At 49.9% G+C, this 17,054-nt stretch overlaps 1 protein-coding gene and 1 long non-coding RNA gene across 3 annotated transcripts; one reads left to right on the top strand and one right to left on the bottom strand.

The window, feature by feature from the left end:
* Positions 1-2,020: 2,020 nt before the first annotated feature.
* Positions 2,021-12,284, bottom strand: Asb16 (ankyrin repeat and SOCS box containing 16). Its single transcript, XM_006970607.4, has 5 exons — positions 11,984-12,284; positions 7,676-7,943; positions 4,052-4,538; positions 3,622-3,735; positions 2,021-3,284 (listed from the first exon to the last, which is right to left on the bottom strand). Exons 1-5 carry the CDS (start codon positions 12,282-12,284, stop codon positions 3,099-3,101), a joined length of 1,356 nt encoding a protein of 451 aa, XP_006970669.1. The 3' UTR covers positions 2,021-3,098.
* On the top strand, positions 8,044-16,079 carry LOC143267017 (uncharacterized). 2 transcript variants are annotated; one of them, XR_013041912.1, is made up of 3 exons: positions 8,044-8,324; positions 11,970-12,382; positions 15,856-16,079. It is a non-coding gene; the product is annotated as an uncharacterized LOC143267017 (long non-coding RNA). The 2 variants fall into 2 exon arrangements; XR_013041911.1 differs by lacking the exon at positions 11,970-12,382.
* Positions 16,080-17,054: the final 975 nt, after the last annotated feature.

Genomic DNA, 17,054 nt, shown 5'->3' with positions numbered 1-17,054 from the left:
CTTACTTCCCGAGACAAGGTCTCTCAGTGAACCTAGAGCTACACTATTAGGCTACATTAGCTGGTCGGCAAGCCCCAGACAGTCACCCGCTTTCACCTCTCCAGTGCTGGCATTACATAGATATACATGCAGCTGTGCCAGGCTTTTTTATTTATTTATTTGTTTGCTTGTTTGTTTGTTTAGAGACAGGGTCTATGTAATTCTGGCTGTCCTAGTTGCTATGTAGACCAGACTGGCCTAGAACTCAAGGGAGATCCATCTGTCTCTGCCTCCCTAGTGCTGGGATCAAAGGTGTGCACCATCATGCCCTGCTGGTTTTATTATTATTAATAATAATATTTAATGAGGGTGCTGAGGATCAAACCAAGGCCTACTTACCAAATGAACCGTCTCTCCAGCCAGCCCTTAGGATAACTGCAAATAACTTTCTAATCTTTTTCCTTTACCTGTTTATGGTGTAATATTTATTAAACAAACCTAGGATTAGGGAGGATGGCTCAGTGGTTGCTGCTCTTCCAAAAAACCTGAGTTTGACTTTGACAACCACCTGGAACTGGCTCCAGGGGATCCTGTGCTGTCTTCTGGCCTCTGCAGATTTCCCCCAACTTGTGGTGCGCGCGCACGCACACACACACACACACACACACACACACACACACACACACACACACAGATGTAAAACAAACAAACCTAGGGCCAACAAAATGACTCAGCAAGGCTCCTGCTGAGTGGACAGAGAAAACCAGCTCTTACAAGTTGTCTTCTGATGAATTCACACACATACACACACACACAAATGTAAAACAAAGTAAAGCCACCCCTAACCTCTGTTCTTTTAATATTTCATGCTCTTTTGTAACTGGAAACTCTTTGCCTGTCACAAAAGTAATACATATAGACCACTACATCTTTAAGAAAACAACAGCAACAAGTAGGTATTTTGTGGTTTAAGGCGTGATAGAAGAGATTAGACTGGCTAGGGCCTGCCTGCTGCTATAATGGGGCAGAAACTTCGCATCATTCCCTGGAGCAAGGTTCCTACTCAGGCCAAGGACTGGGAAGCCTTCCTTTTCTTCTCTTAGAACCAATGGTTCTCAAACTTCCTTATGCTGCAACCTTTTAATAGTTTCTCATGTTGTGGTGAGAACCATAAGATTATTTTTGTTGCCGGGCAGTGGTGGCGCACGCCTTTAATCCTAGCACTTGGGAGGCAGAGCCAGGCGGATCTCTGTGAGTTCGAGGCTAGCCTGGACTACAGAGTGAGTTCCAGGAAAGGCGCAAAGCTACTCGGAGAAACCCTGTCTCGGGGAAAAAAAAAAAAAAAAAAAAAAGATTATTTTTGTTGAAGCTGGGTGTGGTGGTATACACTGGAGGCAGAGACAGACAGATCTCTGAGAGTTCAAGGCCAGCCTTGTCTACAAATGGAGTTCTAGAACAGCCAGGGCTATGTAGAGAGACCCTGTCTCAAGCTCCCCCCCAAATTATTTTCTTTGATACTTCATAACTGTAATTTTGCTCCTGTTATGAGTCATAATATAAATATCTGTTTTTCAATGGTCTTAGATGACCCCTATGAAAGGTCTTTCGATCCCTAAAGGGGTCTCAACCCATAGGTTGAGAACCACTGTCTTAGACCTTTGGCTCTGTGGAACTAAAGCAAAACCTCCATCCAGAAACAGGTGGTTCCTACTCTGCTGAACCAGGGCAGAGGCCCCAGGAAGCAGGCCCGGGGCTCCTGATGTGGCTCTGCTGTCTGCTGGGTGATGCCATCTTGTGATTGAGATCCCTGTGTCCCCAGCAAAAAGGTCAAATAAGCCCCTCTATTCTCTCCTGGGATAGTTACCACAAGGCTCCCATGTGTGTATGTGTGTGTGTGTGGGGGGGTCTGTAGCCTTTTTCATGTCACTAGTAATACCTGTTCAAGGCAGAAAAGGTAGAAGCCCCAGAAGAACACAGAGAGGAGAATAAACATGGAGTGATGGAAACTTCAGTCACATTTAAACCTAACAATATCCATACATTTGTTCTGTGCACAAATTGTTTATTTGCATTCATACAACTGGTTTGCCTTGAAAAGCCTCCCCCTAAATGTGAGTGGTCACACCTTTTCGTCTCTAGGGCCAGACGAAATAAGAGAGGACAGCTTTCTAGCTCTCTGGGCCCAGAGGCCATTCTAGAGTGACTGACAGTTAAGATACCATGCAACACTTGGGAGTAAGGGAGAACACATCATAAAGGTTTCAGGGGGCCAGGCAGTGGTGGTGGTGGCGCACATCTTTAATCCCAGCACTCAGGAGACAGAGGCAGATAGATTTCTGTGAGTTCGAGGCCAGCCTGGTCTACAGAGTGAGTTCTAGGATACCTAGGGCTGTTATATAAAACCCTGTCTCAAAAAAAACAAAAACAAAACACAAAAAGATTATTCTAGCATCCATTCGAGACATGGGTTTCATTAAGAGCTGGGGTCTGACTCTGTGGTGGGACACTTGCTTACCACATACCCCGAGCCCCATGCCTAGCGCTTGGGAAAAAACAAGTACAATAGCCCTTTTAGTTCTATCTAGAGTTGGGCTAGAAAGAAGGCAAAGAGGGGTGGGGATTTAGCTCAGTCGTAGAGGGCTTGCCTAGCAAGCGCAGGGTCCTGGGTTCGATCCTCAGCTCTGAAAAAAAGGAAAGAAGGCAAAGAAGCAGGGTTCCCCTGCCCCAAAGATCTTGCTAGCTTTGAACTCACAATTCTACTGCCTCAGCCTGCTGAGTACTGGGGTTAGAGATCTACGCCATCAAGTCCAAGTAAGGGCCTGCCACTATGAAGGGGGCTGAGTAGGCATCTGGCTGGCGAGGGAGGAGCTGCACCTGGGATCAGTTGCTTGTAGCTGGGGTCGATGAAGAGGCCATCTATCTACTTATGCATGAGAGTGGTAGGTGGGGGAAAGGTTTCTTTGGGGACAGGCTGAGAAGGCCTGAAGATCAGCAGGTGGCTTTAAATGTCAGTGGAGGGACGAGCTGGCCCTGGAGGCCATGCTAAGTGCAAAGGAAAAGGTACTGGTTGGTTTCCCAGGCCTGGGTGTAGGAGCAGATGGAGGTGGCCTGCTCGGAGCTCACTGGATTTGTCCCTCCACACACAGCAGCAGGTAGTCTCTGAGCAGTGGGGGCAGTGGGAGTTTGGCGGCAGCCTGCCGACAGTTGCTACCCAACTGAGCACGCACAGCCAGGCGGGCCAGGTGCTGGAGCCGTCTTGGCTGGTTTTCCATGCGTAGGGCAGAGCTGTAGAAGGCTTCATGTTCCTAGACCGGAAGGAAGGGAGGATCAGACGCTCCAGTACCCCTGATTTTGATGACCCAGTGCCATGGTATTGGGGACTGGATTTCAGTCATGTCTGTGGCCACTCCCATCCCAGACATGCTGGTGGACTTCCCGCCAAGTCAAAGCTGACTGATAAAAGGATGGTTGTCATCAGCAAGGGCCTGGGCAGTAAGGGAGAGCAAAGATCTTTGTGGGCTGCTGTAAACGGAGGCCTGAAACGGGGGGGTTTCACTGCCTACCCTCTTCTGCCCAGGGTCTATCTTCCCTCTGGCCTCTCCAGCCCGCTAGGAAAAAGCTCGACCCTTGGAGTGGCCATACCTGCCACAGTTCCGGGAGCACCGCCTCCACCCAGGGGTCACAGGATGGAACACATGGGTAGGCATTAAGCAGGACTTCCAGGGCCCGAGGAAAGTTGGCACAGTGTTTCAGCATCTGGGAATCAAAATAGGAACCCAGGAGTTGCATGTTGCCCCAAATAAGGCAAGCCCCAGGCTGGCTAATATAAATTGCCACACACCCCCTCATGTTTCCCATGCCTCCCCTTGCCCCGCCCACACATGCCCCAAGCCCCTGGCCTCAGTTTCCTTGACTCTCTACCTTTGGACACCCTATCCCCTCTGCCAAGATGGGGATAGATCTCTAGTCACTGAGGGAGGCTTTTGACCTCCTAGACCCTTCCAGTCAGGAAATTCTGTCCTAGGCTCTCCCTTCCAGTTGGCATCTCCTTCCTCAGGCCCTCCCAGCGCACCTCAGGGTGAACAGGCTGGGCCCCGTAGTCCAGCAGCGCTGCAAAGAGGACCTCGGGCTCCCAGTTGGGGGCGTCCTGTACCGCTTGCAGCGCGCAGTCCATGGGTGTGTGGCCTGCCCCGTTGGTGACTCTAGCGCTGGCCCCGTGGCGCAGCAGCAGCTCGGCCAGGCCTCCGCAACCGTTAGCACAGGCGTTGTGTAGTGGTGTGTGGCGCTTGCGACCAGCAGCCCGGGGATCAGCCCCGGCTTCCAAGAGCTGTCGCGCTGCCGCCTCGTGGCAGCTACCTGGCCCCTCTGCTCCAGCGCACGCTGCGTTCAGTGCAGTTTCGCCCTGGCTGGTGCGCAGGTCCACGTCTGCACCATTCTCCAGGTAGAGAGCCACGTGTTGCTCCAGGCCACGAGCTGCAGCCACGTGCAGGGGAGTGGCTTCGCTCTCCTGTGATGCCACATTCACAGATGCTCCGGCCTCTAGCAGCAACTTGGCGCACCTACGGACAGGATGCAAGACCCGGGCAAATCCTGAGGACCCTAAGGCCTGCTGTCACCACCCATATCCTTCCCACACACACCTCTGCCTGGAGGTCTGGCCTAGTGTTCCCATCTGATCACAGAAACTCCATTACAAACACCAGCGCTCTGGGGCCGGGAGAAGCTGCCAGAAGCACTTCAGTTTTCAGTTAAGCCCAGAACAGTCTAGTGCAGCAGCCAAGAGCACACAGCATTAATGGATGTGGCAGCATCTGGAGAGTTCGGCCTGAACTGAACTGATTTACTTTTTCTGTGCCTGGTGGGAAACCCAGGCAAGATGGCAAGCTCTTGCTGAGCCGCACCGCGATCCTGACAGTGTCAGACTCACTATGCAGCAGAGGATGACCTTGAATTCCTGGTTCTTCTGCCTCCTCTTTGCACTTGTTGAGGTTATGGGTCTGCACCACAAAGCTCAGCTTCTGTGGCGCTGGGGATCAAAGGCAAAGTTCCATGCATGTTTGTAGGCAAGCACTCTGTCAGCTGAGCAACGGCCCCAGCTCCTGATCTCCTTACATTTTGATAGGGCAAGATCTGGAAAACCCACCCCTAAGTACACTCTGACACGTGGAATATTAAAGTGTGTTCCAAAAACAGATGATTACTCTTCCCAAACGGGCTGTGTTCCCTCGGCCCAGGAAAGCGGTTGGGGACCTCCTTACCCTCCTTTCCCTTAGAGAAAACAAGCAAAACCAAACAAAACATTTTAGAGGGAACCTGCTTCACAGTCTCTGAATTCCTGGAAAAATTATAGCCCAGCACACCATTACAGCAAATGTGCTATTACCTACTGTGGTGATGGAACATGAGCTGAACTAAATTGCCAATGGAAAAAAAATGGTAATTTAGTTTTGGTTGTGAGCCTAGCCTTTAAACGGCTGAGCCGTCTTTCCAGCCCAGCCAATGGTAGTTTACAATGGAAAAGGCAAAAGCAGCTGCTGGATGGTAGTGAAACCCTAACTGGAGATCCTTCCCCCAAATACAATACAGATCATGGATACACGTGCTCAGTGGCCAAGAGCTGAGTAAACAGCACCTCTGACAAACTACTAAGTTTAATTCTGCAGTCAATCCTAATTGTTGACATATTTTGACTTCTTTTTTTTTTTTCAAGATTTATTTATTTATTATGTATACAGAAGAGGGCACCAGATCTCATTACAAGTGGTTGTGAGCCACCATGTGGGTGCTGGGAATTGAACTCAGGACCTCTGGAAGAGCAGCCAGTGCTCTTAACCTCTGAGCCATCTCTCCAGCCCTATTTTGACTTCTAATACCAAATGTAAGAAGCACTTAAAAAAGCTTACTCTGTGGGGCTCCAGGAAACGACTATTTTCACTATATTCCAAAGGACAGACTCAGTGGGAGGATGCTTGTGTGTAGGGACCGAGAGTTCAGTTGTGTCCTAAGCACCAGAGAAGTTTGGTAAAGCTGGTAAGTTTGTTTATGGAGACAGGGTCTCACTATGTAGCCCGAGCTGGCCAGGTACTAGCTATATAGACCAGACTGGCAATCCTCCTGCCTCAGCCTCCTGAGTAGGGCTGGCAAATTTACATCACTGGGGGGGTCTATCACTGACCCACAGCTAGTGGAGGCAGACCTCTGGCTGTTGGCCGTCAGTGTCTGGAGTCCTTACCTGCCAGCTGAGTTTGTTGAACTGATCTGTAAAAGAGTAAATACCACCACTTGTGAAAAGGGAAAGGATACTGGGTGTGGCTTGTAATCCTTGTGTTTGAAAGAGTGCCCAGGCCTGGTGGTGGCAGCGGATCTCTGAGTTCAAGGCCAGCCTGGTCTACATAGCTAGTTCTAGGACAGGCACGACTGCACAAAGAAACCCTGTCTCAAGGGGGAAAAAAAAAAGACTGGTTCGAGAAGATCACTCAAGAGTGTGAGGCTGGGGCTAGAGAGATGGCTCAATGGTTAAGAGCACTGGCTGCGCTTCCAGAGGTCCTGAGTTCAATTCCCAGCAACCACATGGTGGCTCACAACCATCTGTAATGAGATCTGGTGCCCTCTTCTGGCCTGCAGGCATACATGCAGATGGAACATTGTATACATAATAACTAAATAAATCTTAAAAAAAGAATGTGAGGCAGTCTGGGCTACACAGTGAGATCCTGCTGTAATCGACAACAGGATTAGGGATGCAACACAGTTAAGAGAGAGCTGGCCTGGCACGTGCAAAGCCCTGGTTTTGGTTGCTGAGCATGGTGGTGCATGTCTGGAACCCCAGCACTGAGGAGGTACAGGTAGGAGCATCAGGAGTGGAAGGTCATCATCATCTTCCAAGCTACACGAGATTCTGCCCAAAACAAAACTAAATAAAAGCAAAAATGAGCAGGAGCCAGGCATGGTGGCACATACCTGTAATCTGAGCACTGAGAAGGCAGAGGCAGAAGAATCACCAAAACTTCCAGGTCAGTCTGGCATAAATAGCAAGTCCCGCCGGGCGGTGGTGGCGCACGCCTTTAATCCCAGCACTCGGGAGGCAGAGCCAGGCGGATCTCTGTGAGTTCGAGGCCAGCCTGGGCTACCAAGTGAGTTCCAGGAAAGGCGCAAAGCTACACTGAGAAACCCTGTCTCGAAAAAAAAAAAAAAAAAAAAAAAACAAACAAACAAATAAATAGCAAGTCCCAGGCCAGCCAAGGATACAGAGAAAGACTTTGTCAAAGCCAAATACAAAACCAATTTTAAAAATTAAATAAGTGGGAGGGGAGAGCTGAGCATAGTGGTGTACACCTATAATACCAAGACTCGGGAGACTGAGGCAGGGGGATCACGAGTGTGAGGCCAGTCTCAGCAACATAGAGGTTCTGATTCAAAGTACAAGGAAAGCCAGACACAGTGGCATATCTCCAACTCCAGGAGACCCACCCGACAGACACCCTACTCTGGCCCCTGCAGACCCCTGCACACATGTGCACACACATATACACAGAAATACAATAATGAGGGCCTCTACCTCTGCGTGAAAACATAAATCCCTGCGGTGCTTTATATACAACGAAGCCTTGTCAGGTCATCTGGTTCCTAGGATGTGAGCTGGAACACAGACACACAAGCATCCCCCACAAAACCATCCCAGGCCATGGGCACCTACTGCAAGGACTCAGGAGCCGTGCAGAGGTGCAGGGGGGTCGTGCCCTCCTCAGACAGCACATTGGCCTTGGCACCGAAGGTGAGCAGCAGCCGAACACAGTCGGGTTGGGCTTGGGCACAGGCCTCATGCAAGGCAGCATGACCTCCAATCCGGGCATCGAGCTCAGCCCCCTGCAGGATAAGGTGCCGGGCGCAGTCTGTGTAGCCTCTGGCCACAGCGATGGTCAGAGGTGCCGTGTGCTTGGTCTTTGGAGTCAGCACCCAGAATCCTGAGGAGAACAGGCAGTACTGTAGGCCTTTGAATGGGAGTGCAGGATGGAGAAGCTGTCTAGGGCTGACTGTAGATGCTGGCCTTCCCTGGGGCTGTGACTAGGGGTTCACTCAAGTTCTGAGTTGGGGGTACACACCGGGAGAGACTTTTTCAACACTTTGTCAGTCTCTAAGAAAACACTACACTCCCGGGCACTGGCAAACACGGCAGAAAACCTCACATAGTATGTGTCATAGAGGAGTTGTTCTATAAAATCACAAAGGAGGAAGCCAGCCAATGAGCAGGTCCTGACGGGAACCTCAGGCTGAGTGGCTAGTGGGTTCAGTGGCTCTCTTCATTCACATCTGGCCTTGGGTTTGGAGATGGCAGCTGTGCACAGGTGTGTATGGAGCTGAATTTGGAAGAGGACTGGCAGGTGGAAAGAGGGGCTTGTTGATCAATGACTGGTATTGGCTTTGAATGGAACAGTCAAGAACTTGTTTAAAGGATACAGTGTGCTGTATTGAAGTGGACACTGTTGGCATGGCGGGGAAGTGGGGTCGCTGTTTCTCTAAATCTTAGGTGAAGATTGTTTTGTTTTTGAAGAATAAGACTTAGTCCAGGTTCCATTTCGGGGGATGATGGGTATTTTTCAGACAAAGCCAGGACAGCTTGGGTGGAGTCACCACTCCAGGTCGGCAGGACTTGGGGCCTGCGGTGCCTGCCTGTCCTGGGTCCATAAGTTCTCCCCAGGACTGTGAACCCCCAGATCCAAGGGCCGAGGTTAAAGCAAATGCTTGTCAGCTTTCACAAACATCTCAGTTAAGTATTTGGTTAACGTGGACAAACTTACTAGGTTGGGATACATCCTAGAACATTTTCTGTCAAGTACATAAAGGTCTTCATCCTCCTGCTACTAAAAACAGCAGAGGGGACTGGGGTCCGGCTCGGTGGTAGCGCACTTGCCTCTGACTTCCACCTCTTAAGACCATAATCAATCAATCAATCAATCAATCATCAATCAAAGTGGAAAAAAAAAGGGAAAAGGGGGCTGGAGAGACGTCTCAGTGGTAAAGAGCACTGGCTGCTCTTCCAGAGGACCTGGGTTCAATTCCCAGCACCCAAATGCAGCTCACAACTGTCTGTGACTCCAGTTCCAGGAGATCCAATGGTCTCTCCTTACTTCCATGAATATCAGGGCACATGAATAGTGCACAGACCTAGATGCAGACAAAACACCCACATATATAAAATAAAAATGTAGGGTTGGGGATTTAACTCAGTGGTAGAGCACTTGCCTAGCAAGCACAAGGCCCTAGGTTCGGTCCTCACTCCAGGAAAAATAAATAAATAAATGAATAAATAAATAGTAAATAAGTAAATAAATAAGTAAGTAAGTAAACAAACAAACAAACAAATAAATAAATAAATAAATAAAATGTAATTTAAGGGCTGAGTGATGGTGGCACATGCCTTTAATCCCAGTACTCAGGAGGCAGAGGCAGGCGGATCTCTGTGAGTTCAAACCCAACCTGTTCTACATATCAAGTTCTAGGTCAGCCAGAACTACATAATGAGATTCTGTCTCTAAAAATAAACAAAAAACAAATGAATAGAAAAAGGAAGCTAGGTATGATGGCTCATGCCTATAATGACAGCAATCAGAGGCTGAGATAATATGGCTTGCTGCAAATTTGAGGACAGTCTGGGATACACAGTAAAATATGGCAAGACTGCACCTCAAACCTCTTCTCCACAAAGGGAGTGGGAGACAGAAAACAAAACGCCACAAATCTTGGCCAAGATGAGCTTACAATCCATCAAGGATGTCAGGAGAACCCAAAGAAAATACAGACTAGACCTCAGAATACAGGGAGGCTCCAAATGCAGGGAGCAGAGGACAATGAAACCTGGGTTGGCCTGGGCATTAAGGACTTGAAGGAGATAGCTGAGTCATTAAGGACCGAGGGCAGTGGAGCTGGAGAAACGGCTCGGGATTAAGAGTGCTTCTTGTAGCAGCACTTGTGTGTGTTTTTGTTCAGCTGATGGACAAGGCAGGCTAGACGGGTGGAAAAATATATCCTCTTCTGCAACCCAGAAAAAAAAAAAAAAAAAAGAATGCTTCTCGTTCTTCCAGAAGACTGGAGTTGGGTTTCCAGAGAACCCCCAGCATGGACTCACAACCGCCTGTAACCCCAGTTCCAGGGGATCCAATGCCCTCTGCTGTCCTCCATGGGCACCAGACATGCACATGGTGTACAGACATACACCCATGCACATAAAATAAATCTAAACAAGTTATAAAGGACCATGAGTGCAGTGATGCAGGGTGGGTGCTGATTGGCAGTTTGGCAGGGAGCAGGAAAAGGTGGGGAAGCAGATCCCAGAGCACTGTGAGACCAGTGATCTGGAGAGCTTATTTGGAGGTCCTAGTAGGGGAGCAGCTACTTGTACATCCTTGACCAGAGACCAGTCCTCTGTTGGGGAGGGTGGTCCTCTCTGACTGGAGTGGTAGAGGAGGAAGAGGACAGCAGCCCAGCAGGCCTGATCAGCTAAGTCAGCCTGGCAATCAGGAGGTGACAGATACCCAGATGACAGATATTCTGGTCCAGGTGATCTTTTTTTTTTTTTTTTATTTTTTATTTTCGAGACAGGGTCCCTCTGTGTAGCTCTGGCTGTCCTGGGACTTGCTTTGTAGACCATGCTGGCTTTGAACTCAGAGATCTGCCTGCCTGTGTCTCAGTGCTGAGATTAAAGGTGTGCACCACCATCTCTCTTCCAGGTGATCTTATATGCTCTGCTCTATTGAGGGGGGAGGGGATTAAAGATTTGAGGCCTGTGATTATGACTAGCTAACACTGAAGAATGTTTACAGCTGAAAAATAAGATACCATCTGCATGTTAGAAAGGCCAAGAGTCTCAACAATAAAAAATTTTTTTAAAGGAGAAAGTACCCAAATCTACCATTCTATTTGTAGAGTAGCTATATATAAATCCTGGCACATCTATGTACAGCTTCGAGTATTTTGTGGACTTAAGGTCACTGACAAGGAAAGATCTTACATGAAAAAAAAATCACTTGATAATATTGCATGTGGCCAGGCATGGTGGTGTATGAGTGTAACCCCTTCATCACTCAGGAGCATGAGACAGGAAGATCCGAAGTCCCAGCCCAGTCTGGGCCATAGAGAAGTCCTGTTTCAGAACAAATAACAGTAACATATTGGACAGGATCTGATGGGACAAGCACGCAGTCCCAGTTACTCCAAAGGCTGAGGCAGAAGGGTCACAAGTTCAAAGTCTGCCTGAGCTATGGAGTTGAAAACCAGCCTGGGTTACTAAGCAAGACTGTCTCAAGATTTAAAAAGCTGTGGGCTAGAACACAGCGGCAGAGACGATGCTTATTAATAAGCACTCAAAAATAAAGTGCTTATTGGACCGGTGAGATGGTTCAGCAGGAGGTGCTTGGGTCTTCTCCGTACCCCCAACTTCAATAAGTGTAAAAAAAATTGCATATGGATTTCATAAAAATTCTCTTCTATAGGAGAAAACCATAGGAGAAGCATGGACATATATATTTCTTTATAGATATATTTGTATGTATTATATATATATATATCAAAAACATATGAGTATTCCTATATAAATAATATACAATTGTTTGTCAACCAAAACCAACGTTTTCAAGCTGTGTATGCATTATATAAGAACATAACTTTTGGAGGCTGGGTGTGGTGGCGCATGCCTTTGATCCCAGCATTCAGGAGGCAGAAGTGGATGGATCTCTATGAGTTTGAGGCCAGCCTGATCTACTTAGTGAGACCCTGTCTCACAACCACAAAAACAAAATAAAGCCAAAAGCAAAAAACAAACAAACAAAAAAACAAACCAAAACCCCCAAATCCACACTTTGCCTCAACTGTTTAGGAAGGAACTAACATGGGTGGTTATGATGGGCAGCCCACTTTAGGGTCTTTAAGGAGAAGTAGGGTCTGGACTCTTCCCTTCCTCCCCACCCCACTTCTCCCCTCTTCTGCCCTCCTAGGTGGTCCTCCTTACCCTGTTCTGCTGACCAGGCCAGCTGGTTGCTCACAGTCTCCACAATCATGTTGGCAGCCTCTTCATCTTGGAACAGGATTTGAACCTGCTGTAGGTCCCCAGAGAACAGGGCATTGTGGACAGCTGGGTCTCGGCAGGAGTGGCGAGGCCTCGTGAGCCGTGCCTGGGGACTAGAGAGGTACCTTTGGCTTCGACTCCGATGAGCAGCAGCCTGCCTCCTGTCTTCCCACTCCAGCCACTCTCTCTGTAGGCGGAGAGCACGCAGTGTGGAGGATGTGAAAGGAAAGGTCTCCCCTGCCATGAGGGGTCCAGTGGTCTGGGGAGTGCCACCCAGGCAGAGAACTGTTCCTTGTCCCAGCTAGCACCCTTGCTCTGGGGAGCCACCCTGCCCCCTTCCTGGTAAGCTGGGGAAGCAGCTGAGTCTATAAATAGGCCCCTCACTGCATTGGTAAACAGTTTGCCTAGAGTCATGATCCTAATGTAGACGGTATTGGGCCAGCCCCTGCCCCTACTGGTACCCTTCCATTGGTCAGCAGGTCCTGAGTCAAGGTCATTCCTGGATCCCACTTCTCTGGAGTGAGCCTTCTAGTCCAAGCAGTCAACCATGGGATGGATGGATGGGCAGGATGGAGCCGGGGTAGGGGGGTAGGGGTGGGGGGACAACGGACCAAGGTCCCACAGCCTCCACAGTGTTGGCTGAGGAAGTGGACAGGAGCCCAGGATGGCCCACAGACCTCAGTCAGGGGAGGCAGAGAGAAATACTGAGCAGCCTAACCATTCTTCCTGAATTTGAAATAACAGCAATTGCTGCGGGCATGTACCACACTTTGTAGAATCTCAGTCACTCTCATACCCACCTCTACTCAGACGACCAGTCAATGAGGACATACAAAGCAGATGGTCAGTAAATGAGATGGCCAAGCTTAAGTATTCCAGTTCAGCACCTGACATGGGTAGTCTTATTTTACAGACTTAAGGAACTTAATTCTTTCTTTTTTTTTTTTTCCAAGACAGGGTTTCTCTGTGTAGTTTTGGTGCCTGTCCTGGATCTCACTCTGTAGACCAGCCTAGCCTTGAACTCACAGAGATCTGCCTGGCTCTGCCTCCCTGGCGCTGGGATTAAAGGCGTGCGCCACCGCCGCCCGGCAGGAACTTAATTCTTTTTTTTTTTTTTTTTTTTTTTTGGTTTTTCGAGACAGGGTTTCTCTTGTGTAGTTTTGCGCCTTTCCTGGATCTCACTTGGTAGCCCAGGCTGGCCTCGAACTCACAGAGATCCGCCTGCCTCTGCCTCCCGAGTGCTGGGATTAAAGGCGTGCGCCACCACCGCCCGGCCAGGAACTTAATTCTTAACACAGGAAAACCACTGGCTCAAGATCACACAGTTGGGCAAAGACTCCGGTGGGCCAGACTTAGAGGAGGCACTTGGACTCTAGGGGCTACTACCATGTGGGTTTGATAGTCGGGCGAGCCTCTCCTGTCCCCTCATGCCCAGGGAGGACATGGTCTCTACCTTCAGTGACTAGTTTTTTCCTCCCTAGTTTTTCTTTCTTTTCTTTTTGTTTTTTTGTTTGTTTTTGTTTTTTTGAGACAGGGTTTCTCTGTGTAGCTTTGCGCCTTTCTTGGAACTCGCTTTGGAGACCAGGCTGGCCTCGAACTCACGGAGATGCGCCTGCCTCTGCTTCCCAAGCCCTGGGATTAAAGGTGTGCACCACCACCGCCCGGCACTTCCTAGTTTCTAAGAGGCCTCACATGTCTATCTGAGTGAGGTGTGCCAAGGGGTTGACCTATAGAACTGGGGACCTTCAAACTACACCCATTCCCCCTTTGGAGGAAGTGGCTGTGCCTCCAGGAGCCTGTAGGGGGAGGAATGAGGCTGTGAAACCACATCAGCTGGTCTGACGATCTGGTAGGGCAAGGCAGGGAGGAGGGATGTCCGTCCGCCAGCCTCTGCCTCCTGGGCTGCAGGCCGGGTGGTGGCTCAACAATGCAATGTGGGTTCCTCCTGGCTCCTTGCGCATGCTACCACCCCGCCTTTCCAGCAACCTCCTCCTCCTCTGTCTTTCACTTCCTCCTGGCCACAGGCCCACACAGGATCTGTCTCTCCCACATTCTGTCCCCAGCTTCAGTTCAGGTCCTCCAAACCTTCAACCTGGATCAACCCAGCCCGTGTCTCTCTCGGACCACATGCCCCCAGCTGCTGCCAGAACCAACTGTCCAAAAAAACCTTACTTTCCTTAAAAACTTCTGCAGTCTGGCCCAGGCTCTTCCCTGAAAGTCCAAATTCCCTGGTCTGGCCCCACACCACACGGCATTCTTCTCCCCTGGTTCTCCACCCTTCCCCACTATCCCAATGGCTTGGAATCTCCTCCTCACTCATCCAAGGCAGCCTGCTGGGTCCAGGTGTCCCTGCAGTAACAGCTATTCAACTTTTTTTTTTTTTTGGTTTTGGTTTTTTGAGACAGGGTCTCTCTGTGTAGCTTTGGCACCTTTCCTGGAACTCACTCTGTTGCCCAGGCTGACCTCGAACTCACAGAGCTCCACCTGCCTCTGCCTCCCGCGTGCTGGGATTAAAGGCGTGCGCCACCACCGCCTGGTGCTCTTCAAGTTCTAAAGGGCATTGGGTGGGCTTAGCAAAGTCCGCATGCCATAGACGTCACTCTGCCATGCTGGATGTGGGCTGCAGGGCAGGCCCTGGCATGGCCAGTCTTGACACGGTGTTTAGGAGCACCTGGCTCACGGCAGGCTGGCCTCTCCTGAACATTGAATAAAGGCCCCTATTCTCTGCCAGAGCAAACACTCCTTATCTGCCCAGGTGGGTGGCAGCAACCTGGGCTTCTTCCGGTATTGCCCTCACCCTCTGCTCAATCATCCTGTGCTTGGCTCCCAGCTTCTTGGTAGCACTCCAGGGTGGGGATCCCAGAAGAAGAGTGAGATCATGCCCGATAAGGGTCTGAAGCTCCTCAGAGAAAGGCACCTCTGTGGACGCAGCTGTGATTAACCCTACTGGAAGCCATACCATATTTTAATTGCCCTGCTGACGGCCTGGCCGAGCACCCACAGCTGAGTTCCCAGGGTTGGGAGTCTGGCAAAGCAAGGAGGGGCCAAGAAGGGCCAAAGTGGTGGGTGTCCTTTGACTGCCTAAGGCATACAACAGTCATAGCCTAACCTCTGCCCTGCCCTCTGGCCTCACAGGCCTGGAAGTGCTGACTGGAGCTGTCCCTCCAGAGACACCAGTGTGTAGGTGTTCACATTAGCTTCCGAGGCGGAGAAGGGAGGCCTGCCGGTGGGTCCCCAGGGGGCCAGATGTTGGGCTGGAGGGAACAGTGCCAGGGGATTTGATTTCAGTCTGCCTCCTGGGACTTTAGTCTGGGGAACAAGGAAGCACCCAAGAAACTAAGATCTAAAACAGTTTGGGCTTAGCTGAGACTGGGCAGGGGGGACCAGGGCTTGGAGGTGTCCCAATGAAAACACAAGATAGTTCGGTTGATACCCCCACCCAGATGGCCTGGCCCAGGTCTGAGCTAGAGGCAGAGCAAGCATTAGCAGCAGGCACAAGAGGAGAATGTCCAAGTGCAAGGCACTGGGAAACCAGCCCTGTGCTGACCTGGCCCACAGCACGAACGCCTTTTGGACCAAGGCTCCCTGCAGCCAGCCGCTCCCAGCTGCTTACAGCCCCATCCGTGACTAGACTCATGGGAGCAGTCTCCTGCGGCAGTGCACTGAGGGGCTCACTCTCAGCGGCTCAATGACAGCTGGGGGGTGGGGACTGCCAGGCACACAGGTCTCTTCAACCTGCTTCCTCTCTGCCCTTCATTCTGGGGAGGATAATGGGTTGGCAGCTTGGATTCTGGGACCTTTTCTGCCCCCGCCAGGCTCCTGTCAATCGTGGTCTGAAAGATGGTGCTGAGGAGGAGAGAACTGAAGTTCCTGAGCAACAAAAGAAATAGCCACATCGACTACAGCTCAAAGGATAACAAAAACCGCGTCCAGATCAATATAAACGAATGAACAGGGGAAGAAGATGCCAACCATACAAAACTCAGCCTAACTGATATGAGATCTTCTGCCCTGAGGAGAACACGACTTCCTAACCCTCGTGTGGCTGCACACCATTTGACTGCCTTTCAAACAGTAGGGTAGAGGGAGGGGACACTGTACAGAGGAGAACCACACCAGACCATTTCCTCAGTTAGTGACCTAGGCCCACAGACACCCTGGGAAGATGGGAGAAGCTGGACCTGATGGTACAAGACTGCAGTCCTAGCTACTTGGGAGGCTGGGGCAGGACTGCCAAGTTTAAAGATGGACCAGGTCATTCAGTGAGAGCCTGCCTCAAAATAAAAAGATAAAAACGACAACAACAAAAAACAAACCAAAAAAAAAAAAAAAAAAAAAAAAAAAAAAAAAACGAAGGAGGGCCTGGGATGGAGCAGAGGTTGAGCACCTGCAAGTGCAAGGCCCTAGGTTCAATTCCCAGCACTGCCAATAAAAACCCAGCGAGAATGGCATCTTACTAACAGATTCCCACAGAGACACCGTACAAGATGCTTGACTGTCAGCTGGAGGGTGGCTCAGCCGAGTCCCAGCGCCTACATCAGGGTTTCTTCACTATCTTCTGGACATGTGTCTCTCTCTCTCTCTCTCTCTCTCTCTCTCTCTCTCTCTCTCTCTCTCTCTCTCTCTCTCTCTCTCTCTCGTGCGCTCGCACACATGCAAATAAGAATACTAAAAATAGGGGTTGGGGATTTAGCTCAGTGGTAGAGCACTTGCCTAGCAAGTGCAAGGCCCTGGGTTCAGTCCTCAGCTTGGGGGTGGGGGAGACTAAAAATAAATCTAAGCTGGGCGTAGTGGTACATGGGAGGCAAAGGTAAGTGGATCTCTGTGAGTTCAAGACCAGCCAGGTCCACACAGAGACCCTGTCCTGAAAAACCAACAAATAAATAAAATAATAATCTTAATTGAGATCAACGGAGCAGGCAGGTGAATCTGAGTTAGAGGTCACAACCACTAGTAACTCTAGTCCCAAAGGATCTAAGGCCTCTTCTGGCCTCCAAGGACACTAAGCATATAG

Source organism: Peromyscus maniculatus, chromosome 8 (genome assembly GCF_049852395.1).
Source record: "Peromyscus maniculatus bairdii isolate BWxNUB_F1_BW_parent chromosome 8, HU_Pman_BW_mat_3.1, whole genome shotgun sequence".
Classification (NCBI taxonomy): domain Eukaryota; kingdom Metazoa; phylum Chordata; class Mammalia; order Rodentia; family Cricetidae; genus Peromyscus; species Peromyscus maniculatus.
The sequence above is the reverse complement of the archived record's forward strand: the minus strand, read 5'-3'. Positions and strand labels throughout refer to the sequence as shown.